Genomic DNA, 27,259 nt, shown 5'->3' on the forward strand with positions numbered 1-27,259 from the left:
ATTTTCCCCCATAGAGGACTCAAGGTGGCGGATAACATTATTATTAGTAGTAGTAGTATTAGTATTAGTATGATGGTGATGATGATGGGGACTCACCAGCGTCCAGAGGACGTAGATGGTGAAAAGTGCAATGGTGAGGGCGATGAGTCCGATGGCCTCGAGGCGGCTGTTGAACTGGAGGTGGTCCTGGGCCCCCCGGAGGCAGAGCCAGCCCGAGATGGCGGCCAGCGGCGTGATGAACAGGAAGCACACCATGTCGCAGAACAGCGTCCGCTTCTCGTTGCGCGGGCCCGGCTCCTGCAGCCACTGCGGACGGAAAACAACCGGGTCAGTCCCCCCCCCCAAAAAATCTGCTAAATTGTCTCTTTTGGTCTCCTGTGAGCATGGAGAGGGGCAAGGTGTCTGCTGTGAGTGAACAAATGAGTCCCTCCTACCTCGGTGAGGGGCCGTGGTCGGCGCTGGACCACGAACTGTGTGTGGCAGAGCTCGCAGTAGCTGGTGTTGGAGGAGGAGAGCCACTTCTCGAGGCAGCTCTTGTGGACGGCGCCCAGGGTGCCGGTGCAGTCGCAGGGCGAGAGCAGACCCTCCCCGCTGGGGCCCTCGTGGCAGATCCGGCAGAAGGGGCCCTCGCTGCAATCACAAACAATAATAATAACAACAACAATCATGGGGTCCCCAGAGGACATCCAGTCCAGCCGCCAATAATAATAATAATAATAATAATAATAATAATAATAATAAGACTCTTGCAAGTCAAACAAGCAGTCAAAGAAGAAGAACATGCCCTGGCAGAATATGTCAAGCAAAGTGAAGAACCTGCTTGGATTGAAGTCAAAAATCAGAAACTCCTCAAAGCACAGCAGACAAAAAATCAGTACAAGAAAACCGCACTACAAACTAGAGCAGAATCAGTACAAGAAAACCGCACTACAAACTAGAGCAGAATCAGTACAAGAAAACCGCACTACAAACTAGAGCAGAACCAGTACAAGAAAACCGCACTACAAACTAGAGCAGAACCAGTACAAGAAAACCGCACTACAAACTAGAGCAGAATCAGTGCAAGAAAACCGCACTACAAACTAGAGCAGAATCAGTACAAGAAAACCGCACTACAAACTAGAGCAGAACCAGTACAAGAAAACCGCACTACAAAGTAGAGCAGAACCAGTACAAGAAAACCGCACTACAAACTAGAGCAGAACCAGTACAAGAAAACCGCACTACAAAGTAGAGCAGAACCAGTACAAGAAAACCACACTACAAAGTAGAGCAGAACCAATACATGAAAACCGCACTACAAACTAGAGCAGAATCAGTACAAGAAAACCGCACTACAAACTAGAGCAGAATCAGTACAAGAAAACCGCACTACAAACTAGAGCAGAACCAGTACAAGAAAACCGCACTACAAACTAGAGCAGAATCAGTACAAGAAAACCGCACTACAAACTAGAGCAGAATCAGTACAAGAAAACCGCACTACAAACTAGAGCAGAATCAGTACAAGAAAACCGCACTACAAACTAGATCTCGTTTGCTGTGTCATAATAAAATAATAATAATAATAATAATAATGATGGCAAGGTCCCACCCACCTCTGTGGGCCGAGGGCCTTGATGACGGTGGAGAGGAGGCGCCCGTCCTTGGCGGTCACCTGGGCCACGTACTGCGGCCGGTCCGGCTCCGCCCCCTCCTCCACCCGCTTGCCGGCCGGACAGTCACAAAGGGAGCCGGGCAGCGGGCAGCAGTCGCCCGTCGTCATGGCAACCGGGGGGCCGGCATCAGCGGGGAAGCAGCATCATCACCACCATCACCATCATCCTCCTCCTCACTGGCCTGGAAGGAGAGGGATCATCATAGAATATTATTATAATATAATATAATATAATACAGTAGTCATAATCATCATATAATAATATAAAGTGATAATATAACAATAATATAAATAATAATAGTCATAATCATCATATAATAATATAAAGTGATAATATAAAAATATAATTGATAATATCATGATAATAATATAAAATGATGATATAATAATATAATCATCACATAATAATATAAAGTGATAATATAATAATATAATTGATAATATAATGATTATCATATAAAATGATGAGATAATAATAAAAAATGTTAATATAATAATAATATGAAATGATAATATAATAAAATGATAATATAAAAATATAAAATGATAATAATATGAAATGATAATATAAAATAATACATGGCCCCAGGCCCCGCCCCCTCCTCTCCTCCTGAAGCCCCTGTCACTCAAACCTCAGGCCCCGCCCCCTCCTCTCCTCCTGAAGCTCCTGTCACTCAAACCCCAGGCCCCGCCCCCTCCTCTCTTCCTGAAGCTCTTGTCACTCAAACCCCAGGCCCCGCCCCCTCCTCTCTTCCTGAAGCTCTTGTCACTCAAACCCCAGGCCCCGCCCCCTCCTCTCTTCCTGAAGCTCCTGTCACTCAAACCCCAGGCCCCGCCCCCTCCTCTCTTCCTGAAGCTCTTGTCACTCAAACCCCAGGCCCCGCCCCCTCCTCTCTTCCTGAAGCTCCTGTCACTCAAACCCCAGGCCCCGCCCCCTCCTCTCTTCCTGAAGCTCTTGTCACTCAAACCCCAGGCCCCGCCCCCTCCTCTCTTCCTGAAGCTCCTGTCACTCAAACCCCAGGCCCCGCCCCCTCCTCTCTTCCTGAAGCTCCTGTCACTCAAACCCCAGGCCCCGCCCCCTCCTCTCTTCCTGAAGCTCCTGTCACTCAAACCCCAGGCCCCGCCCCCTCCTCTCTTCCTGAAGCTCCTGTCACTCAAACCTCAGGCCCCGCCCCCTCCTCTCCTCCTGAAGCTCCTGTCACTCAAACCCCAGGCCCCGCCCCCTCCTCTCTTCCTGAAGCTCTTGTCACTCAAACCCCAGGCCCCGCCCCCTCCTCTCTTCCTGAAGCTCCTGTCACTCAAACCCCAGGCCCCGCCCCCTCCTCTCTTCCTGAAGCTCTTGTCACTCAAACCTCAGGCCCCGCCCCCTCCTCTCCTCCTGAAGCTCCTGTCACTCAAACCCCAGGCCCCGCCCCCTCCTCTCTTCCTGAAGCTCTTGTCACTCAAACCTCAGGCCCCGCCCCCTCCTCTCTTCCTGAAGCTCCTGTCACTCAAACCCCAGGCCCCGCCCCCTCCTCTCTTCCTGAAGCTCCTGTCACTCAAACCTCAGGCCCCGCCCCCTCCTCTCCTCCTGAAGCTCCTGTCACTCAAACCCCAGGCCCCGCCCCCTCCTCTCTTCCTGAAGCTCTTGTCACTCAAACCCCAGGCCCCGCCCCCTCCTCTCTTCCTGAAGCTCCTGTCACTCAAACCCCAGGCCCCGCCCCCTCCTCTCTTCCTGAAGCTCTTGTCACTCAAACCCCAGGCCCCGCCCCCTCCTCTCTTCCTGAAGCTCCTGTCACTCAAACCCCAGGCCCCGCCCCCTCCTCTCTTCCTGAAGCTCCTGTCACTCAAACCCCAGGCCCTGCCCCCTCCTCTCTTCCTGAAGCTCCTGTCACTCAAACCCCAGGCCCCGCCCCCTCCTCTCTTCCTGAAGCTCCTGTCACTCAAACCCCAGGCCCCGCCCCCTCCTCTCTTCCTGAAGCTCCTGTCACTCAAACCCCAGGCCCTGCCCCCTCCTCTCTTCCTGAAGCTCCTGTCACTCAAACCCCAGGCCCCGCCCCCTCCTCTCTTCCTGAAGCTCCTGTCACTCAAACCCCAGGCCCCGCCCCCTCCTCTCTTCCTGAAGCTCCTGTCACTCAAACCCCAGGCCCCGCCCCCTCCTCTCTTCCTGAAGCTCCTGTCATTCAAACCCCAGGCCCCGCCCCCTCCTCTCTTTCTGAAGCTCCTGTCACTCAAACCCCAGGCCCCGCCCCCTCCTCTCTTCCTGAAGCTCCTGTCACTCAAACCCCAGGCCCCGCCCCCTCCTCTCTTCCTGAAGCTCCTGTCACTCAAACACCAGGCCCCGCCCCCTCCTCTCTTCCTGAAGCTCTTGTCACTCAAACCCCAGGCCCCGCCCCCTCCTCTCTTCCTGAAGCTCCTGTCACTCAAACCCCAGGCCCCGCCCCCTCCTCTCTTCCTGAAGCTCCTGTCACTCAAACCCCAGGCCCCGCCCCCTCCTCTCTTCCTGAAGCTCCTGTCACTTAAAATCTCAGGCCCCGCCCCCTCCTCTCTTCCTGAAGCTCCTGTCACTCAAACCCCAGGCCCCGCCCCCTCCTCTCTTCCTGAAGCTCCTGTCACTCAAACCCCAGGCCCCGCCCCCTCCTCTCTTCCTGAAGCTCCTGTCACTCAAACCCCAGGCCCCGCCCCCTCCTCTCTTCCTGAAGCTCCTGTCACTCAAACCCCAGGCCCCGCCCCCTCCTCTCTTCCTGAAGCTCCTGTCACTCAAACCCCAGGCCCCGCCCCCTCCTCTCTTCCTGAAGCTCCTGTCACTCAAACCCCAGGCCCCGCCCCCTCCTCTCTTCCTGAAGCTCCTGTCACTTAAAATCTCAGGCCCCGCCCCCTCCTCTCTTCCTGAAGCTCCTGTCACTCAAACCCCAGGCCCCGCCCCCTCCTCTCTTCCTGAAGCTCCTGTCACTCAAACCCCAGGCCCCGCCCCCTCCTCTCTTCCTGAAGCTCCTGTCACTTAAAATCTCAGGCCCCGCCCCCTCCTCTCTTCCTGAAGCTCCTGTCACTCAAACCCCAGGCCCCGCCCCCTCCTCTCTTTCTGAAGCTCCTGTCACTTAAAATCTCAGGCCCCGCCCCCTCCTCTCTTCCTGAAGCTCCTGTCACTCAAACCCCAGGCCCTGCCCCCTCCTCGCTTCCTGAAGGTCCTGTCACTCAAACCCCAGGCCCCGCCCCCTCCTCTCTTCCTGAAGGTCCTGTCACTCAAACCCCAGGCCCCGCCCCCTCCTCTCTTCCTGAAGGTCCTGTCACTCAAACCCCAGGCCCTGCCCCCTCCTCTCTTCCTGAAGGTCCTGTCACTCAAACCCCAGGCCCTGCCCCCTCCTCTCTTCCTGAAGGTCCTGTCACTCAAACCCCAGGCCCTGCCCCCTCCTCTCTTCCTGAAGGTCCTGTCACTCAAACCCCAGGCCCCGCCCCCTCCTCTCTTCCTGAAGCTCCTGTCACTTAAAATCTCAGGCCCCGCCCCCTGCTCTCTTCCTGAAGCTCCTGTCACTCAAACCCCAGGCCCCGCCCCCTCCTCTCTTCCTGAAGCTCCTGTCACTTAAAATCTCAGGCCCCGCCCCCTCCTCTCTTCCTGAAGCTCCTGTCACTCAAACCCCAGGCCCCGCCCCCTCCTCTCTTTCTGAAGCTCCTGTCACTCAAACCCCAGGCCCCGCCCCCTCCTCTCTTCCTGAAGCTCCTGTCACTTAAAACCTCAGGCCCCGCCCCCTCCTCTCTTCCTGAAGCTCCTGTCACTCAAACCCCAGGCCCCGCCCCCTCCTCTCTTCCTGAAGCTCCTGTCACTTAAAATCTCAGGCCCCGCCCCCTCCTCTCTTCCTGAAGCTCCTGTCACTCAAACCCCAGGCCCCGCCCCCTCCTCTCTTTCTGAAGCTCCTGTCACTTAAAACCTCAGGCCCCGCCCCCTCCTCTCTTCCTGAAGCTCCTGTCACTCAAACCCCAGGCCCTGCCCCCTCCTCTCTTCCTGAAGGTCCTGTCACTCAAACCCCAGGTCCCGCCCTCCTCTCCCGGCAGACCTGCCCCCTTTCTGAAAGGCACTGTCACTCAAACGCTAAGCCCCGCCTCCCGCGCTCCCTGATACCCTGCCACTCAAACGCCAGGCCCCGCCCCCTCCTCTCTTCCTGAAGCTCCTGTCACTCAAACACCAGGCCCCGCCCCCTCCTCTCTTCCTGAAGCTCCTGTCACTCAAACCCCAGGCCCCGCCCCCTCCTCTCTTCCTGAAGCTCCTGTCACTTAAAATCTCAGGCCCCGCCCCCTCCTCGCTTCCTGAAGCTCCTGTCACTCAAACCCCAGGCCCCGCCCCCTCCTCTCTTTCTGAAGCTCCTGTCACTTAAAATCTCAGGCCCCGCCCCCTCCTCTCTTCCTGAAGCTCCTGTCACTCAAACCCCAGGCCCTGCCCCCTCCTCTCTTCCTGAAGGTCCTGTCACTCAAACCCCAGGTCCCGCCCTCCTCTCCCGGCAGACCTGCCCCCTTTCTGAAAGGCACTGTCACTCAAACGCTAAGCCCCGCCTCCCGCGCTCCCTGATACCCTGCCACTCAAACGCCAGGCCCCGCCCCCTCCTCTCTTCCTGAAGCTCCTGTCACTCAAACCTCAGGCCCCGCCCCCTCCTCTCTTCCTGAAGCTCCTGTCACTCAAACCCCAGGCCCCGCCCCCTCCTCTCTTCCTGAAGCTCTTGTCACTCAAACCCCAGGCCCCGCCCCCTCCTCTCTTTCTGAAGCTCCTGTCACTTAAAATCTCAGGCCCCGCCCCCTCCTCTCTTCCTGAAGGTCCTGTCACTCAAACCCCAGGCCCCGCCCCCTCCTCTCTTCCTGAAGCTCTTGTCACTCAAACCCCAGGCCCCGCCCCCTCCTCTCTTCCTGAAGCTCCTGTCACTCAAACCCCAGGCCCTGCCCCCTCCTCTCTTCCTGAAGGTCCTGTCACTCAAACCCCAGGCCCCGCCCCCTCCTCTCTTCCTGAAGGTCCTGTCACTCAAACCCCAGGCCCCGCCCCCTCCTCTCTTCCTGAAGCTCCTGTCACTTAAAATCTCAGGCCCCGCCCCCTCCTCTCTTCCTGAAGCTCCTGTCACTCAAACCCCAGGCCCCGCCCCCTCCTCTCTTCCTGAAGCTCCTGTCACTCAAACCCCAGGCCCCGCCCCCTCCTCTCTTCCTGAAGCTCCTGTCACTCAAACCCCAGGCCCCGCCCCCTCCTCTCTTTCTGAAGCTCCTGTCACTTAAAATCTCAGGCCCCGCCCCCTCCTCTCTTCCTGAAGCTCCTGTCACTCAAACCCCAGGCCCCGCCCCCTCCTCTCTTCCTGAAGCTCCTGTCACTCAAACCCCAGGCCCCGCCCCCTCCTCTCTTCCTGAAGCTCCTGTCACTCAAACACCAGGCCCCGCCCCCTCCTCTCTTCCTGAAGCTCTTGTCACTCAAACCCCAGGCCCCGCCCCCTCCTCTCTTTCTGAAGCTCCTGTCACTCAAACCCCAGGCCCCGCCCCCTCCTCTCTTCCTGAAGCTCCTGTCACTCAAACCCCAGGCCCCGCCCCCTCCTCTCTTCCTGAAGCTCCTGTCACTCAAACACCAGGCCCCGCCCCCTCCTCTCTTCCTGAAGCTCTTGTCACTCAAACCCCAGGCCCCGCCCCCTCCTCTCTTCCTGAAGCTCCTGTCACTCAAACCCCAGGCCCCGCCCCCTCCTCTCTTCCTGAAGCTCCTGTCACTTAAAATCTCAGGCCCCGCCCCCTCCTCTCTTCCTGAAGCTCCTGTCACTCAAACCCCAGGCCCCGCCCCCTCCTCTCTTCCTGAAGCTCCTGTCACTCAAACCCCAGGCCCCGCCCCCTCCTCTCTTCCTGAAGCTCCTGTCACTTAAAATCTCAGGCCCCGCCCCCTCCTCTCTTCCTGAAGCTCCTGTCACTCAAACCCCAGGCCCCGCCCCCTCCTCTCTTTCTGAAGCTCCTGTCACTTAAAATCTCAGGCCCCGCCCCCTCCTCTCTTCCTGAAGCTCCTGTCACTCAAACCCCAGGCCCTGCCCCCTCCTCGCTTCCTGAAGGTCCTGTCACTCAAACCCCAGGCCCCGCCCCCTCCTCTCTTCCTGAAGGTCCTGTCACTCAAACCCCAGGCCCCGCCCCCTCCTCTCTTCCTGAAGCTCCTGTCACTTAAAATCTCAGGCCCCGCCCCCTGCTCTCTTCCTGAAGCTCCTGTCACTCAAACCCCAGGCCCCGCCCCCTCCTCTCTTCCTGAAGCTCCTGTCACTTAAAATCTCAGGCCCCGCCCCCTCCTCTCTTCCTGAAGCTCCTGTCACTCAAACCCCAGGCCCCGCCCCCTCCTCTCTTTCTGAAGCTCCTGTCACTCAAACCCCAGGCCCCGCCCCCTCCTCTCTTCCTGAAGCTCCTGTCACTCAAACCCCAGGCCCTGCCCCCTCCTCTCTTCCTGAAGGTCCTGTCACTCAAACCCCAGGTCCCGCCCTCCTCTCCCGGCAGACCTGCCCCCTTTCTGAAAGGCACTGTCACTCAAACGCTAAGCCCCGCCTCCCGCGCTCCCTGATACCCTGCCACTCAAACGCCAGGCCCCGCCCCCTCCTCTCTTCCTGAAGCTCCTGTCACTCAAACACCAGGCCCCGCCCCCTCCTCTCTTCCTGAAGCTCCTGTCACTCAAACCCCAGGCCCCGCCCCCTCCTCTCTTCCTGAAGCTCCTGTCACTTAAAATCTCAGGCCCCGCCCCCTCCTCTCTTCCTGAAGCTCCTGTCACTCAAACCCCAGGCCCCGCCCCCTCCTCTCTTTCTGAAGCTCCTGTCACTTAAAATCTCAGGCCCCGCCCCCTCCTCTCTTCCTGAAGCTCCTGTCACTCAAACCCCAGGCCCTGCCCCCTCCTCTCTTCCTGAAGCTCCTGTCACTCAAACCCCAGGCCCTGCCCCCTCCTCTCTTCCTGAAGGTCCTGTCACTCAAACCCCAGGTCCCGCCCTCCTCTCCCGGCAGACCTGCCCCCTTTCTGAAAGGCACTGTCACTCAAACGCTAAGCCCCGCCTCCCGCGCTCCCTGATACCCTGCCACTCAAACGCCAGGCCCCGCCCCCTCCTCTCTTCCTGAAGCTCCTGTCACTCAAACCTCAGGCCCCGCCCCCTCCTCTCTTCCTGAAGCTCCTGTCACTCAAACCCCAGGCCCCGCCCCCTCCTCTCTTCCTGAAGCTCTTGTCACTCAAACCCCAGGCCCCGCCCCCTCCTCTCTTTCTGAAGCTCCTGTCACTTAAAATCTCAGGCCCCGCCCCCTCCTCTCTTCCTGAAGGTCCTGTCACTCAAACCCCAGGCCCCGCCCCCTCCTCTCTTCCTGAAGCTCTTGTCACTCAAACCCCAGGCCCCGCCCCCTCCTCTCTTCCTGAAGCTCCTGTCACTCAAACCCCAGGCCCTGCCCCCTCCTCTCTTCCTGAAGGTCCTGTCACTCAAACCCCAGGCCCCGCCCCCTCCTCTCTTCCTGAAGGTCCTGTCACTCAAACCCCAGGCCCCGCCCCCTCCTCTCTTTCTGAAGCTCCTGTCACTTAAAACCTCAGGCCCCGCCCCCTCCTCTCTTCCTGAAGCTCCTGTCACTCAAACCCCAGGCCCTGCCCCCTCCTCTCTTCCTGAAGGTCCTGTCACTCAAACCCCAGGTCCCGCCCTCCTCTCCCGGCAGACCTGCCCCCTTTCTGAAAGGCACTGTCACTCAAACGCTAAGCCCCGCCTCCCGCGCTCCCTGATACCCTGCCACTCAAACGCCAGGCCCCGCCCCCTCCTCTCTTCCTGAAGCTCCTGTCACTCAAACCTCAGGCCCCGCCCCCTCCTCTCTTCCTGAAGCTCCTGTCACTCAAACCCCAGGCCCCGCCCCCTCCTCTCTTCCTGAAGCTCTTGTCACTCAAACCCCAGGCCCCGCCCCCTCCTCTCTTTCTGAAGCTCCTGTCACTTAAAATCTCAGGCCCCGCCCCCTCCTCTCTTCCTGAAGGTCCTGTCACTCAAACCCCAGGCCCCGCCCCCTCCTCTCTTCCTGAAGCTCTTGTCACTCAAACCCCAGGCCCCGCCCCCTCCTCTCTTCCTGAAGCTCCTGTCACTCAAACCCCAGGCCCTGCCCCCTCCTCTCTTCCTGAAGGTCCTGTCACTCAAACCCCAGGCCCCGCCCCCTCCTCTCTTCCTGAAGGTCCTGTCACTCAAACCCCAGGCCCCGCCCCCTCCTCTCTTCCTGAAGCTCCTGTCACTTAAAATCTCAGGCCCCGCCCCCTCCTCTCTTCCTGAAGCTCCTGTCACTCAAACCCCAGGCCCCGCCCCCTCCTCTCTTCCTGAAGCTCCTGTCACTCAAACCCCAGGCCCCGCCCCCTCCTCTCTTCCTGAAGCTCCTGTCACTCAAACCCCAGGCCCCGCCCCCTCCTCTCTTTCTGAAGCTCCTGTCACTTAAAATCTCAGGCCCCGCCCCCTCCTCTCTTCCTGAAGCTCCTGTCACTCAAACCCCAGGCCCTGCCCCCTCCTCTCTTCCTGAAGCTCCTGTCACTCAAACCCCAGGCCCCGCCCCCTCCTCTCTTTCTGAAGCTCCTGTCACTTAAAATCTCAGGCCCCGCCCCCTCCTCTCTTCCTGAAGCTCCTGTCACTCAAACCCCAGGCCCTGCCCCCTCCTCGCTTCCTGAAGGTCCTGTCACTCAAACCCCACGTCCCGCCCCCTCCTCTCTTCCTGAAGGTCCTGTCACTCAAACCCCAGGTCCCGCCCTCCTCTCCCGGCAGACCTGCCCCCTTTCTGAAAGGCACTGTCACTCAAACGCTAAGCCCCGCCTCCCGCGCTCCCTGATACCCTGCCACTCAAACGCCAGGCCCCGCCCCCTCCTCTCTTCCTGAAGCTCCTGTCACTCAAACCTCAGGCCCCGCCCCCTCCTCTCTTCCTGAAGCTCCTGTCACTCAAACCCCAGGCCCTGCCCCCTCCTCGCTTCCTGAAGGTCCTGTCACTCAAACCCCACGTCCCGCCCCCTCCTCGCTTCCTGAAGGTCCTGTCACTCAAACCCCAGGTCCCGCCCTCCTCTCCCGGCAGACCTGCCCCCTTTCTGAAAGGCACTGTCACTCAAACGCTAAGCCCCGCCTCCCGCGCTCCCTGATACCCTGCCACTCAAACGCCAGGCCCCGCCCCTTCCGCCGCAGCCCCGCCTTGCCTGCCTTCCTCGGTTCCTCCCTCTCCGCCGCCTCTTCTTCTTCCTCGGCCTCAGCGCCGCGGTCCGTTCCGCCGCATTCCGCCGCCGGGCCGGGAAGAAGCAGGCCTCCTCCTCCGCCGCCGCCACCGCGGCCGCTTCTGTACGCAAACGTCCTCACCTGACTGGCACAGCGAGGCCCGCCCCTTTTCCGTCGCCTCGCCCAATCACATCCCAGGATACGGTGCTTGGCACCGACGTGAACCAATCCCTCGCTCCCAATGAAGAGAAGTCCCGCCCCCTTTTTCTGAGGGGAACCGAGACAGTCTCTACGCATGCGCACCGTCGCCGCCACCTGCCGGCCAATCAGAAGCTTCGAAGGGGAGGGGGGAAAAGATGAGCCGCGACGGGGCGTGGCCTGACGGGAAGCCCCGCCCCTTTGCTATCAGTTCCAATTGAGTAAAGCAGAGAGATTTCACCCACACTTCCGGATCCCCCTCTTGTATGCTTCCCAATGGCATAAATATAATAATATAATAATGGAAATAATAATTATAGAATAATTATAATAACTAAAAAAATGTAAATATCATGTAAGTCATGCCAATAGTGTCGATAATACAACGCGCATAATAAAACGTAAACAGTATAGTAAGGTAGACAAAAATAAATAAAAAGTAAACAATATAGTAGGGTAAACAATAATAAATAAAACTTATACAATATAGTAAGGTGAACAGTAATAAATAAAATGTAAACAATATAGTAAGGTGAATAATAATAAATGAAATGTAAACAATATAGTAAGGCAAACAATAATAAAACTTAAACAATATAGTAAGGTAGACAATAATAAATAAAACCTAAACAAAATAGTAAGGTAAACAATAAATAAAATGTAAACAATATAGTAGGGTAAACAATAATAAAGAAAACTTAAACAATATAGTAAGGTAGATAAAAATAAATAAAACTTAAACAATATAGTAAGGTAAACAATAATAAATAAAATGTATACAATATAGTAAGGTAAAGAATAATAAATAAAAAGTAAACAATATAGTAAGGTAAACAGTAATAAATAAAACTTAAATAATATAGTAAGGTAGACAAAAGTAAATAAAACTTAAATATAGTAATGTAAACAATAAATAAAACAAACAATAAAATAGGGTAAACAATAAAGAAAACTTAAACAAAATAGTAAGGTAAACAATAATAAATAAAACATAAACATGATAATAATGTAAATGATAAACCCTTGTCTGCTGGAGGTGAGTGTGAATGTTGCCATTGACCAGCTTGATTAGCACCGAATGGCCTTGCAGTATCAAAGCCTGGCTGCTTCCTGCCTGGGGGAAATCCTTGGTCGGGAGGTGTTAGCTGGCCCCGATTGTTTCCTGTCTGGAATTCCCTTGTTTTCTGAGCTTCCAACAGACCTCACAACCTCTGAGGATGCCTGACATAGATGTGGGCGCAAACGTCAGGAGAGAATGCTGCCGGACAGCTTGGGAAAACTCGCAGACCCCCGATAACCATCTACATGGTATCTATCGCCATAACCGTTAATAAAAATATGAATGATAATACGCAAAACCTTTCTTTCTTTCTTTTTTTTTAAGTTTGGCAATCTTTATATATATATATAATATTTATATATATTCACAATACATCGTCGTCAGAAGAAGAACCATGCGCCGGATTCCAAAGTGAGTATTTACAAGGACAATCGTGTCCGGACAAAAAAACCAAAGCGGAGGGAGATAGAAAACACGGACACAACCGGGATGGCGTCCAAATAATAATAATAATAATAATAATAATAATAATAATAATAATAATAATAATAATCGTCATCTAAGCAAAGCTACCGTTACGCTCAAAAGTGTCACCGAAAGAAAACAAGGCGTTAGAAGAGCATCTGGGTTTTGTTTTTTTTTCTACAGTTAACGAATCCGTCCAAAACGAAGCTCGAGACCAGTGCAAGGCTATGTACAGAGCATGGGGGTCTTTGGGGGGAAAATATGGGGCAGAACCACATGCAGGGACTGGGTTAGGAAGGAAAGAAGGAAGGATCAATAGGATTAATAGGATCAAGAGAGGGACGAGGAGCCACTGTTCCCAAAACAAAGAGAAAGAGGAAGGGAAAAAAGGAGATTATCGATAGATTAGAAAGACAAGAGAGAGATGTATACATTAAATATAGGTAGGTAGGTGAGAGCAATAGATTGCATAGACACACAGAGGGAGAGACGGAGAACAATATTATATAATATTATATATATATAATATTATATTATATAGATGGCATAGGTAGGCGAGAGCGATACATTGCTGACAGAATAATATAATATATAATATAATATATAATATAATATTATACATATATATTATACATACATATATATATTATATTATATTATATATATGACATAGGTAGGCGGGAGCAATAGATTGCAGAGACGGACAGAGGGAGAGGCAGAGAATATTATATAATATATAATATGATATATAATATATATTATATTATATAGATGACACAGATAGGCGAGAGCAATGGATTGCAGAGACAGAATAATATTATATATTATATAATATATATATATATATATATATATAATATTATATTATATTATATAGATGACATAGGCTAGAGCGATGAATTGCAGAGACAGAGAATAATATTATATATTATATAATATATAATATAATATTATACATATATATATATATATATATATATAATATTATATTATATAGATGACATAGATAGGCAACAGCAATGGATTGCAGAGACAGAGAATAATATTATATATTATATAATATATAATACAATATTATACATATATATTATAGATATATATATAATATATTATATTATATAGATGACATAGGTAGGCAGGAGCGATACATTGCTGACAGAATAATATAATATATAATATAATTATATACATATATGTTATACATACATATATATATAATATTTATATTATATTGTATTATATATATGACATAGGTAGGCAAGAGCGATAGATTGTAGAGACAGACAGAGGGAGAGGCAGAAAATAATATGATATAATATATAATATGGTATATAATATATAGTATTATATAGATGACATAGATAGGCTAGAGCGATGGATTGCAGAGACAGAGAATATTATATATAATATAATACATATATATTATACATACATACATACATATATATTATATAATATTATATTATATATATGACATAGGTAGGCGAGAGCGATAGATTGTAGAGACGGACAGAGGGAGAGGCAGAGAATAATATTATATAATATGATATATAATATATAATATTATATAGATGACATAGATAGGCAAGAGTGATAGATTGCAGAGACAGAGAATAATATATTATATAATATAAAATATTATATATTATATTATATAGATGACATAGATAGGCAAGAGCGATAGACTGCAGAGAAAGAGAATATATATAATATTTATTATATATTATATAGATGAAATAGATAAGCGAGAGCGATAGATTGCAGAGAGAGAATATTACATATAATATTTAATATTATATATTATATAGATGACATAGATAGGCGAGAGCGATAGATTGCAAAGAGAGAGTATTATATATAATATTTATTATTATATATTATATAGATGACATAGATAGGCGAGAGCGATAGATTGCAGAGAGAGATTATATATAATATTTAATATTATATATTATATAGATGACATAGATGGGCGAGAGTGACAGATTGCAGAGAGAGAATATTATATATAATATTTAATATTATATATTATATAGATAACATAGATAGGCGAGAGCGATAGATTGCAGAGAGAGAGATTATATATAATATTTAATATTATGTATTATATAGATGACATAGGCAAGAGCAATAGATTGCACACACAGAGGGAGAGACAGAATTATATTATATATTATATATTATATAATATTATATAGATGACATAGGCGAGAGCGATAGATTGCAGAGACAGAGAATATTATATATAATATTACATATAATATTTAATATTAGGTTATATAGATGACATAGATAGGCGAGAGCGATAGATTGCAGAGAGAATATTATATATAATATATAATATTGTATATTATATAGATGACATAGATAGGTGAGAGCAATAGATTGCAGAGAGAATATTATATATAATATATAATATTGTATATTATATAGATGACATAGATAGGCGAGAGCGATAGATTGCAGAGAAAGAGTATATATATAATATTTAATATTATATATTATATAGATGAAATAGATAAGCGAGAGCGATAGATTGCAGAGAGATTATATATAATATTTAATATTATATATTATATAGATGACATAGATAGGCGAGAGCGATAGATTGCAGAGAGAGTATTATATATAATATTTATTATTATATATTATATAGATGACATAGATAGGTGAGAGCGATAGATTGCAGAGACAGAGAATATTATATATAATATATAATATTGTATATTATATAGAATATATAATATTGTATATTATATAGATGACATAGATAGGTGAGAGTGATAATTTGCAGACAGAGAATATTATATATAATATTTAATATTATATATTATATTTAATATAATATATAATATTATATAGATGACATAGATAGGAGAGAGCGATAGATTGCAGACAGATAATATTATATATTATATAATATATAATATTATATTATATAGATGATATAGATGGTAGTATCAATGATTTAAATAGAGAGATAGATAATTAGATAATTAATAATAATAATAATAATAATAATAATAATAATAATAGAACGGTGGGAACAAAGAGAGAGATTCCACCCAAAGGGAACATGGAGGAAACGGGGAGGAAGTCCCCAGGAAGGAGGGAGGAAGTGGGCCCAGGAAGTGCAGGCTTGCGTGGGGAAGGTCACAGGTTCTGGCAGCACTGGAGTTTGTTGGCTTTCTGTCCGTCAGTGGTGGGCGGGACGCTGATGTCCACCACGTTGTTGCCGGGAGACTCGTCGTGGGCCGACCGGTCCGCAATCTGCTTCTGAGACACAATGCGGTAGATCTCTGCCGGGGGAAAGAAATAAAAATATCAAAATCATGTATTTATTTATTTACAACATTTATATCCCGCCCGTATCACCCTGAAGGGGACTCGGAAAGGCTTACAAATTATATTATAGTATTAACATAGTACACTATTAGCATTATGTATTACTATATTGTACTATACCACTATCATTGTAATAGTATAATTAATATTATTATATTGTATCAATATTATATGGATTTACAATATATTATATAATTAGCACAATATTAGCACTATATACGTATTAATATATTGTACTATACCGCTATCATTGTAATAGTATATATTGCAATATATAATTAATATTATTATATTGTATCAATATATTATATAATTAGCACAATATTAGCACTATATACGTATTAATATATTGTACTATACCACTATCATTGTAATAGTATATATTGCAATATATAATTAACATTATTATATTGCAAATCAATATTATAATGTATTTACAATATATTATATAATTAGCACAACATTAGCACTATACACGTATTAATATATTGTACTATACCACTATAATTGTAATAGTATATATTGCAATATATAATTAATATTATTATATTGTATCAATATTATATGTGTTTACAATATATTATATAATTAGCACAATATTAGCACTATATACGTATTAATATATTGTACTATACCACTATATTGTAGTATTATTAGTAATCTGACATGTAATGTATAATTATTATTATTGTATTATTATTGTATTACACTATAATATTATTATCATTATATGTATATACAAAGCATTACATTATTATATATTATTGTATATTATGCAAACAACAGTCCAAAGACCGATGGAAAAAGTACAAAACATCATATATATTATATTATATTATTGTATATTATATGCAAACAAGTCCAAAGACATCAATGAAAAAGTATAAAACATATATATTATATTATATTATATTATTGTATATTATAGGCAAACAAGTCTAAAGACATCAATGAAAAAGTATAAAACATCATATATATTATGTTATTGTATATTATGTGTAAACAGTCCAAAGACATTTCGATAAAAAAGTATAAAACATCATAAAGTATTATATGTATATATATTACATTATATTATTGTATATTATATGTAAACAACAGTCCAAAGACATCGATGAAAAAGTATAAATCATATATATTATATTATTGTATATTATGTGTAAACAACAGTCCAAAGACATTTCGATGAAAAAGTATAAAACATCATAAAGTATTATATGTATATATATTACATTATATTATATTATTGTATATTGTATGTAAACAACAATCCAAAGATATTGATGAAAAAGTATAAATCATATATATTATATTATTGTATGTTATATGTGAACAACAGTCCAAAGACAACGATGAAAAAGTATAAAACATCACAAATTATTATATGTATATTACAATCTATATATATAAAAGAGTGGCATCACGGCGACCCACAAAACAACAAAACTACAGGCCCCCCAACCTCGAAATTTGACAACACAACCCATCATCCACGCCTCTAGGTTGATACAACAAAAAGAAAAGAAAAATAAAGTCCTAATTGGAGAGAGAGGAATAATTGCTTTTATCCAATTGCTGCCAGTTAGAAGGCTAAGCTCCTCCCACTTGGTCTCCTAGCAACCCAATAAAAAATAATAAAAAACACTAAAAAATTAATACAATAAAATACTATAATAACAGAAAATAACTAAAAATAATACAAGAAAATAATAAAATGTAATAAATAAAAATATAACTTACAATAAAATTAATAAAAAATGCAAATAAAGTCAAATAAAAATTACACAACAATTTTTAACCAATACCACCACCACTTTGCCACAGCAACGCGTGGCCGGGCACAGCTAGTATTGTATAAAATGATATTATTATCAATATCATATGTATATACAATATATTATACTATTAAAACTGATATAAAAATATTATATTATAAATGAAGGCGGGGGCCAGGTAAATGACCCTGTTCGACAGTGGAACTCTCTCCCCGGGGCCGTGGTGGAGGCTCCTTCCTTGGAGGCTTTTAAGCAGAGGCTGGATGGCCATCTGTCGGGGGTGCTTTGAAGGCGATTTCCTGCTTCTTAGCAGGGGGTTGGACTAGATGGCCCATGTGGTCTCTTCCAACTCTACTATTCTATGATTCTATGATTCTATGGAGGGCCGCATCCGGCCCCCGGGCCTTAGTTTGGGGACCCCTGCAATACATGCTAGACACAAATTTCATTTAAACACTACCAATACCCTTTCTCACCCAGAGTTTTAATTTTTAATCTAGTTTTTAAATGTAGTATTCATGCGGCCCGCTCGTGTTATATTGCTGTTTTGATCTTATGTTGTACTGTTTATTTTATGTAATGTATTATTTAATTGTATTATGTTATGGTTTATTGTATTGTCTTGGGCATGGCCCCATGTAAGCCGCCCCGAGTCCCCGTTGGGGAGATGGTGGCGGGGTATAAATAAAGTTTTATTATTATTATTATTACTAGCTGTGCCCGGCCACGCGTTGCTGTGGCGAAGAATGGTGGTATGGGAAATAAAGTATTGAGGAATTGGTGGTAGTTAAGGTCAAGGGTAAAGGTTTTCCCCAGACATTAAGTCCAGTCGTGTCTGACTCTGGAGGTTGGTGCTCATCTCCATTTCTAAGGCGAAGAGCCGGCGTTGTCCGCAGACTCCTCCAAGGTCATGTGGGATGACTACATGGAGCGGCGTTACCTTCCCGCCGGAGCAGTACCTATTGATGCACTCACATTTGCATGTTTTCAAACTTCTGGGTTGGCAGAAGCTGGGGCTAACAGTGGGGGCTCTCTCCGCTCCCCCAATTCAAACCTGTGGCCTTTCGGTCCAGAAGTTCAGCAGCTCAGCGCTTTAACACGCTGCGCCATCAGGGGATATTATTTCCTAAAGGTTGTGAATATACAATATTTCTGATTGGTTGTTGTATAATATGATGTTTTGTTGCTTAATTTGTATAACGATTACCTAATTTGATGTTTAATTGGCTTTTCCTGAATCCCTTCTTATTATCCAACATATTCACTTATCCTGCCGGCCTGTTTACGTTGGATAAGTGAGACTCTACTGTATATTTCTAATCTTAAATTATCTGCTTAGAACTGGATTATATGAGGCTCCTTCTTCACAGCTGTATAAAATGCACACTGAAGTGGATTATATGGTAGTGTGGAGTCAAGATAATCCAATGCAAAGCAGATAATATAAGATTATAAATGGGTTATATAGCTGTGTTGAAGGGCCTTGAGTCTACACTGCCATATAATCCAGTGAAAATTAGATAATCTGGGGAAGAAGTCTAAGTGAGGCCTAAATCTGCCTGTCCCCTAACTGAAACCTGGCTGTCCCTTGGTTGCTAGGCAACCAAGTGGGCAGAGATTAGCCCTCTAAACTGGCAGCAATTGGATAAAAAAAATTATTGCTCTCCCTCTAATTAGGACTTTATTTTTCTTTTCTTTTTGTTGTATCAACCTTGAGGCGTGGATGATGGGTTGTGTTGTCAAATTTTGAGGTTGGGGGGCCTGTACTTTTGTTGTTTTGTAAATTGCCGTGATGCCATCACTCTTTTATATATATAGATTATACACAAATCCCACATTAACATAAAAAGAGCTGTGTCCCTGAGAAGCATCAGTCTTAACAAACCAATAGGAGGAGAGAATAGAGAGAGAAGCCAATGGGAGAAGGGCTTTCTCTCCTTGCTGAGGACTAGAAACTTGTGCAGGATGGGGTTGAGTCCCACCCCTTACCCGTCAGGATGTTCTTGAAGGCCTCCTCGACGTTTGTGGAGTCCAGGGCCGAGGTCTCAATGAAGGACAGGTTGTTTTTTTCTGCGGGAGAGAAAAGGAAGGCCGTGGTTGGAAGGGCCAGCCGCGATGCCAAGCGCTCTGCCGGATGCCGACGGGACCCCCGGGGGAGCGTACCTGCGAAGGCGCGGGCCTCGTCGGTGGGCACGGCGCGGAGGTGGCGCAGGTCGCTCTTGTTGCCCACCAGCATGATGACAATGTTGTTGTCGGCGTGGTCGCGCAGCTCCTTCAGCCAGCGCTCCACGTTCTCGTAGGTCAGGTGCTTGGCAATGTCGTACACCAGCAGCGCACCCACCGCCCCACGGTAGTACCTGCACAGAGATATAAATAAAAATGTATTATTATTATTATTACTATTATTATTATTCTATATATATAAAAGGGTAATGGCGTTTCGGCCCAGGACAAAACGACAAAACTACACATCCCAGAAACACTACACTTGGCAGCACAACCCCTCATCCATGCCTCTAGGTTCATACAACAAAAAATAAAAATAAAAATAAAGTCCTAATTAGAGGGAGAGGAATAATTGTTTTTATCCAATTGCTAAGCTCCACCCACTTGGTCTCCTAGCAACTCACTCAGCCCAGGGGACAGGCAGAGTTAGGCCTCAAAAATGAGAGTAGATGAATAGGTACTGCTCCAGCGGGAAGGTAACGGCGCTCCATACAGTTATGCCAATGGCCACATGACCTTGGAGGTGTCTACGGACAACGCCGGCTCTTCGGCTTAGAAATGGAGATGAGCACCAACCCCCAGAGTGTGAGTAGATAAATAGGTACTGCTCCGGCGGGAAGGTAATGCCGCTCCATGCAGTCATGCCAATGGCCACATGACCTTGGAGGTGTCTACGGACAACGCCGGCTCTTCGGCTTAGAAATGGAGATGAGCACCAACCCCCAGAGTGTGAGTAGATCAATAGGTCCTGCTCCGGCTGGAAGGTAACAGCGCTCCATGCAGTCATGCCTAAGGCCACATGACCTTGGAGGTGTCTACGGACAACGCCGGCTCTTGGGCTTAGAAATGGAGATGAGCACCAACCCCCAGAGTGTGAGTAGATAAATAGGTACTGCTCCGGCGGGAAGGTAATGCCGCTCCATGCAGTCATGCCAATGGCCACATGACCTTGGAGGTGTCTACGGACAACGCCGGCTCTTCGGCTTAGAAATGGAGATGAGCACCAACCCCCAGAGTCAGACACGACTGGACTTAATTTCAGGGGAAAACCTTTACCCTTGACCTTAACTACCACCAATTACTCAATACTTTATTTCCCAGACCACCAGACTTCACCACAGCAATGCGTGGCCGGGCACAGCTAGTATATATATATAAAAGGGGAATGGTGTTTCGGCCTAGGACAAAACAACAACACTACACATCCCAGAAACACTACACTTGGCAGCACAACCCCTCATCCATGGCTCTACGTTCATACAACAAAAAGAAAAGAAAAATAAAGTCCTAATTAGAGGGCGAGCAATAATTGTTTTTAGCCAATTGCTGCCAGTTAGAAGGCTAAGCTCCTCCAACTTGGTCTCCTAGCAACCCAATAAAAAATAATAAAAAACACTAAAAATTAATACAATAAAATAGTATAATAACCGAAAATAACTAGAAAGAATACAAGAAAATAATAAAATATAATAAATAAAAATATAACTTACAATAAAATTAATAAAAAATTGCAAATAACGTCAAATAAAAATTACACAACAATTTTTAACCAATACCACCACTACTTTGCCACAGCAATGCGTGGCCAGGCACAGCGAGATATATATATATATATATATAAAAAGAGTGATGGAATCCTGGCGACCGCCAAAACAACAAAACTAAACACCCCACAACCTCGAAATTTGACAACACAATCCATCATCCACGCCTCTAGGTTGATACAACAAAAAGAAAAGAAAAATAAAGTCCTAATTAGAGGGAGAGCAATAATTGTTTTTATCCAATTGCTGCCAGTTTAGAGGGCTAAGCTCCGCCCTCTTGGTCTCCTAGCAACCGACTCAGCCCAGGGGACAGGCAGAGTCAGGCCTCACTTAGGCCTCTTTCACACTGCCTATAAGATACAGATTATCTGATTTCAACTGGATTATATGGCAGTGTAGACTCAAGGCGCTTCCACACAGCTATATAACCCATTTATAATGGACTTAATGTCAGGGGAAAACCTTTACCCTTTACCTTAACTACCACGTTCCTCAATACTTTATTTCCCATACCACCAGACTTCGCCACAGCAACGCGTGGCCGGGCACAGCTAGTAATATTATATGCATATACAATATATTATATTATGAGCACAGCACAATATTAGCCTTATATATATTGTACTAGACCACTACACTGCAATATTATTAGTAATATTACATATAATATATATATATACAATTATTATATTGTATTTACATTATTTTATTGTATTTATATTATTTTAGTGTATTACATTATAATATTATTATCAATATTATATGCATATACAATATATTATATTAATTATATGATATTAATAATATCATATGTATATACAATGTATTATATTACTAACATAGCACAATATTAGCATTATATATTGCTCTATTGTTCTATACCACTGTACTGTAATATATAATATTATTAGATTGTACTATTACTAGTATAGTATTACATTATAAATATTACTATCGATGTTATATGTATATACAATATATATATATATATATATATATACACACACACACACACACACACACACACACACACACACATATTATCTATATATATAAAAGAGTGATGGCATCACGGCAACCCACAAAACAAAAAAACTACAGGCCCCCCAACCTCGAAATTTGACAACACAACCCATCATCCACGCCTCTGGGTTGATACAACAAAAAGAAAAGAAAAATAAAGTCCTAATTAGAGGGAGAAGAATAATACTTTTTATCCAATTGCTGCCAGTTAGAAGTCTAAGCTCCGCCCACTTGGTCTCCTAGCAACCCACTCAGCCCAGGGGACAGGCAGAGTTAGGCTTCACTTAGGCCTCTTCCACACTGCCTATAAAATACAGATTATCAGATTTGAACTGGATTATATGGCAGTGTAGACTCAAGGCCCTTCCACACAGCTATATAACCCATTTATAATCTTATATTATCTGCTTTGAACTGGATTATCTTGAGTCCACACTGCCATATAATCCACTTCAGTGTACATTTTATCCAGCTGTGTACAAGGGGCCTCATATAATCCAGTTCTCAGGATAATATAAGATTATAAATATACAGTAGAGTCTCACTTATCCAACATAAACAGGCAGGCAGAAGGTGGGATAAGTGAGTAAGAAGGGATTCAACTACCACCAATTCCTCAATACTTTATTTCCCATACCACCATACTTCGTCACAGCAACGCGTGGCCGGGCATAGCTAGTATTAGAATAAAATGTTACTGGGGAAGTAACAGGAGACAAGGTATAAATTAAATAGTCATGGAGGAGGTCCTTACGCGGAGGTGATGGCGCGGTAGCGCTCCTGCCCGGCGGTGTCCCAGATCTGGGCCTTGATGGTCTTGCCGTCGACCTGGATGCTACGGGTGGCAAACTCCACCCCGATGGTGCTCTTGCTCTCCAGGTTGAACTCGTTGCGGGTGAAGCGGGACAAGAGGTTGCTCTTCCCCACCCCAGAGTCCCCAATCAGCACCACTGCAACCAGGGAAAGAAATATGATTATATATAAGGTATTTTTTTAATATTTGTATATAGTGTTATTATTAATAATATAATTGTTATATGTCAAATCTAGACATATATGTGCATATTAATATTAATCTATATATATAAAAGAGTGATGGCATCACGGCGACCCACAAAACAACAAAACTACAGGCCCCCCAACCTCAAATTTTTACCACACAACCCATCATCCACGCCTCTAGGTTGATACAACAAAAAGAAAAGAAAAATAAAGTCCTAATTAGAGAGAGAGGAATAATTGCTTTTATCCAATTGCTGCCAGTTAGAAGGCTAAGCTCCTCCAACTTGGTCTCCTAGCAACCCAATAAAAAATAATAAAAAACACTAAAAATGAATACAATAAAATACTATAATAACAGAAAATAACTAAAAATAATACAAGAAAATAATAAAATATAATAAATAAAAATATAACTTACAATAAAATTAATAAAAAATTGCACATAATGTCAAATAAAAATTACACAACAATTTTTAACCAATACCACCACCACTTTGCCACAGCAACGCGTGGCTGGGCACAACTAGTACATAATATATGTATTATATAATGTTATTATTAATAATATAAGAAATAATTATTATGTCGGAAGTAGCATTATATATAATAATAATAATAATAATAATAATAATTAAGGCCAAGATCGAAAAATCAGCTGATGACCCAAAATGCAGACTGTGCAAGGAAGCTGACGAAACCATTGATCATCTCCTCAGCTGCTGTAAGAAAATTGCACAGACAGACTATAAACAGAGGCACAACTGTGTGGCCCAAATGATCCATTGGAACTTATGCCTCAAGTCCCACCTCCCAGCAGCAAAGAACTGGTGGGATCACAAACCTGCAAAAATATTGGAGAATGAGCACGCAAAGATACTGTGGGACTTCCGAATCCAGACTGACAAAGTTCTGGAACACAACACACCAGACATCACAGTTGTGGAAAAGAACAAGGTTTGGATCATTGATGTTGCCATCCCAGGTGACAGTCGCATTGACGAAAAACAACAGGAAAAACTCAGCCGCTATCAGGACCTCAAGATTGAACTTCAGAGACTCTGGCAGAAACCAGGGCAGGTGGTCCCGGTGGTGATGGGCACACTGGGTGCCGTGCCAAAAGATCTCAGCCGGCATTTGGAAACAATAGACATTGACAAAATGACGATCTGCCAACTGCAAAAGGCCACCCTACTGGGATCTGCACGCATCATCCGAAAATACATCACACAGTCCTAGACACTTGGGAAGAGTTCGACTTGTGGTTTTGTGAAACGAAATCCAGCATATCTATCTTGTTTGCTGTGTCATAATAAAATAATAATAATAATAATAACAATAATAATAATACATCACACAGTCCTAGACACTTGGGAAGTGTTCGACTTGTGGTTTTGTGAAACGAAATCCAGCACATCTACCTTGTTTGCTGTGTCATACAACGTCGTTGTGTCAATAATAATAATAACTTTATTTTTATTTTTATACCTCGCCCCATCTCCCCGAAGGGACTCGGGGCGGCTTACATGGGGCCTAGCCCGATAAAACAATCAAATATCAGTAACACAACTATAAAACAATTATACTAGTAAAATATGGTTGCATAGTAATATGTTATTATATATACATATTATATATATAATATCATGTTATTATTATTAATACAGTAATATAAGGAATTATAATCATTATTATATGTCAGATCTAGACTATATATATATATGTGCATATATATATATATATATAATCATTAATAATATAAGATATCGACCTATATATAAATATATATTAATATATATTATTATATAATAATATATTATATATATACTATATTGTTATTATTAATATAAGAAATAATAATTATATGTCAGATCTAGACATATATATATATATGTGTGTGTGTACACATTAATATATATTATAATATATATATATATATAATATGTTATTAATAATATAAGACATAATAATTATATGTCAGATCTAGACATATATATGTGCATATTAATATATATGTCTAGATCTGACATATTATTTGTTATATTATTAATAATAATAACATAATATATATGTTATATATATACAATACAATATATATTAATATGCACATATATGTCTAGATCTGACATATAATTATGTTTTATATTAATATATATTATTGTATATATATAACATATATATATATATTATTATTATTATCAATATAACAAATAATATGTCAGATCTAGACATATATATTAATATGCACATATATGTCTAGATCTGACATATAATTATGTTTTATATTAATATATATTATTGTATATATATAACATATATATATATTTTATTATTATTATCAATATAACAAATAATAATATGTCAGATCTAGACATATATATTAATATGCACATATATATGTCTAGATCTGACATATTTGTTATATTATTATTATTAATAATAATAATAATAATTTTATTTTTGTACCCCGCCACCATCTCCCCAGAGGGACTCGGGGCGGCTTACAGATATAAAACCAACATACAATAATATCAAATACAAAAACATAATATATATATATATATGTTATATATATACAATAATATATATTAATTTGCACATATATGTCTAGATCTGACATATAAATATCATGTCTTATATTAATATATATTATTGTATATATATAACATCTATATATTTTATGATATTATTATTATTAATATAACAAATAATAATATGTCAGATCTAGACTGCACCCACTCTAGAGCAAAGGAGCAGGGCCCCAAGCAAGCCCCGCCCCCTCCTTGAATATTAAAATTCCCAGATCTAGGCCCCTCCCACTTTAGAGCCAAGGGGTCCCAACATAAGCCCCGCCCCATTATAATCAGAGATTATAATAAGCCCCGCCCCTTTGGCAACGCTCTCCAAAGGCAGGGGGCGTTCCCAGCCCAGGCCCCGCCCCCTTTACCTCAGCGACGGCGGCCTTCCCTTTTTACCTTTGAAGAGGTAGTCGTACTCGTCGTCGCGGGTCCCCATGGCGGCGCCGGCGCTTCCTCGCTGTCTCCGGTCCCAAACGGCGTCGGCGGCGGGCGAGGAGGCGAAGCAGGCCCGGCGAGGCCTGGCCGAAGCGGGCCGATCCCTCTGACAGGCTCCGAAGCAGGCGGAGGGCGGGGCCCGCTGCCAGCAGGACGGAGCATGCGCACTCAGGCTGAGAGAAAGCCTTGAAGGGCACCCACCTCGACCAATGAGAGCACAGAAGAGGCGGGGAAACGACACAGCACAGCCAATGATAAGGAAGCCTATTTTGTGGGCTTCTTTTGGATGAGTGGCAGGCACTGTCAGCCTATCAGGATGGGCGCGAATAAGAAGCGCGCACCAATCAAAAGGAAAAGGGGGCGGGGAAACAAAATAGTATAGCCAATCAGTAACGAAGCGCCATGTTAGCCGTTAGGATTCTTTTTTGGATGATTGGCAGCCACTCTCAGCCTATCAGGACAGCTGGGGTGGGCGCGAAAGGAGAGGCGCGAACCAATCAAAGGGAAAAGGGGGCGGGAAAACAAAATAGTGTAGCCAATCAGTAACGAAGCGCCATGTTAGCCGTTAGGATTCTTTTTTGGATGATTGGCAGCCACTCTCAGCCTATCAGGACAGCTGGGGTGGGCGCGAAAGGAGAGGCGCGAACCAATCAAAGGGAAAAGGGGGCGGGGAAACAAAATAGTATAGCCAATCAGTAACGAAGCGCCATGTTAGCCGTTAGGATTCTTTTTTGGATGATTGGCAGCCACTCTCAGCCTATCAGGACAGCTGGGGTGGGCGCGAAAGGAGAGGCGCGA

The 27,259-nt window shown here is 44.8% G+C and overlaps 2 protein-coding genes across 2 annotated transcripts in view; both read right to left on the minus strand.

The window, feature by feature from the left end:
* The window catches only part of marchf2 (membrane associated ring-CH-type finger 2), a 13,698-nt gene extending 2,713 nt beyond the window's left edge, over positions 1 to 10,985 (minus strand). The window contains exons 1-4 of the mRNA XM_062958903.1: positions 10,797 to 10,985; positions 1,599 to 1,839; positions 435 to 630; positions 97 to 306 (exon numbers count right to left, since the gene is read on the minus strand). Of these exons, the coding sequence (XP_062814973.1) occupies positions 97 to 306; positions 435 to 630; positions 1,599 to 1,765 (573 nt within the window). The 5' untranslated portion in view covers positions 1,766 to 1,839; positions 10,797 to 10,985. The remainder of the gene's footprint in view (positions 1 to 96; positions 307 to 434; positions 631 to 1,598; positions 1,840 to 10,796) is intronic.
* Positions 10,986 to 12,370: 1,385 nt separating this feature from the next.
* On the minus strand, positions 12,371 to 26,630 carry rab11b (RAB11B, member RAS oncogene family). The gene is made up of 5 exons (XM_062958910.1): positions 26,423 to 26,630; positions 23,203 to 23,398; positions 19,819 to 20,012; positions 19,645 to 19,725; positions 12,371 to 15,834 (listed from the first exon to the last, which is right to left on the minus strand). The coding sequence occupies exons 1-5, from the start codon at positions 26,460 to 26,462 to the stop codon at positions 15,689 to 15,691; spliced, it is 657 nt and encodes a 218-aa protein (XP_062814980.1). The 5' UTR covers positions 26,463 to 26,630; the 3' UTR covers positions 12,371 to 15,688.
* Between the last annotated feature and the right edge of the window lie 629 nt (positions 26,631 to 27,259).

The sequence above is a fragment of the Anolis carolinensis genome, unplaced genomic scaffold (genome assembly GCF_035594765.1).
Source record: "Anolis carolinensis isolate JA03-04 unplaced genomic scaffold, rAnoCar3.1.pri scaffold_7, whole genome shotgun sequence".
Lineage (NCBI taxonomy): Eukaryota > Metazoa > Chordata > Lepidosauria > Squamata > Dactyloidae > Anolis > Anolis carolinensis.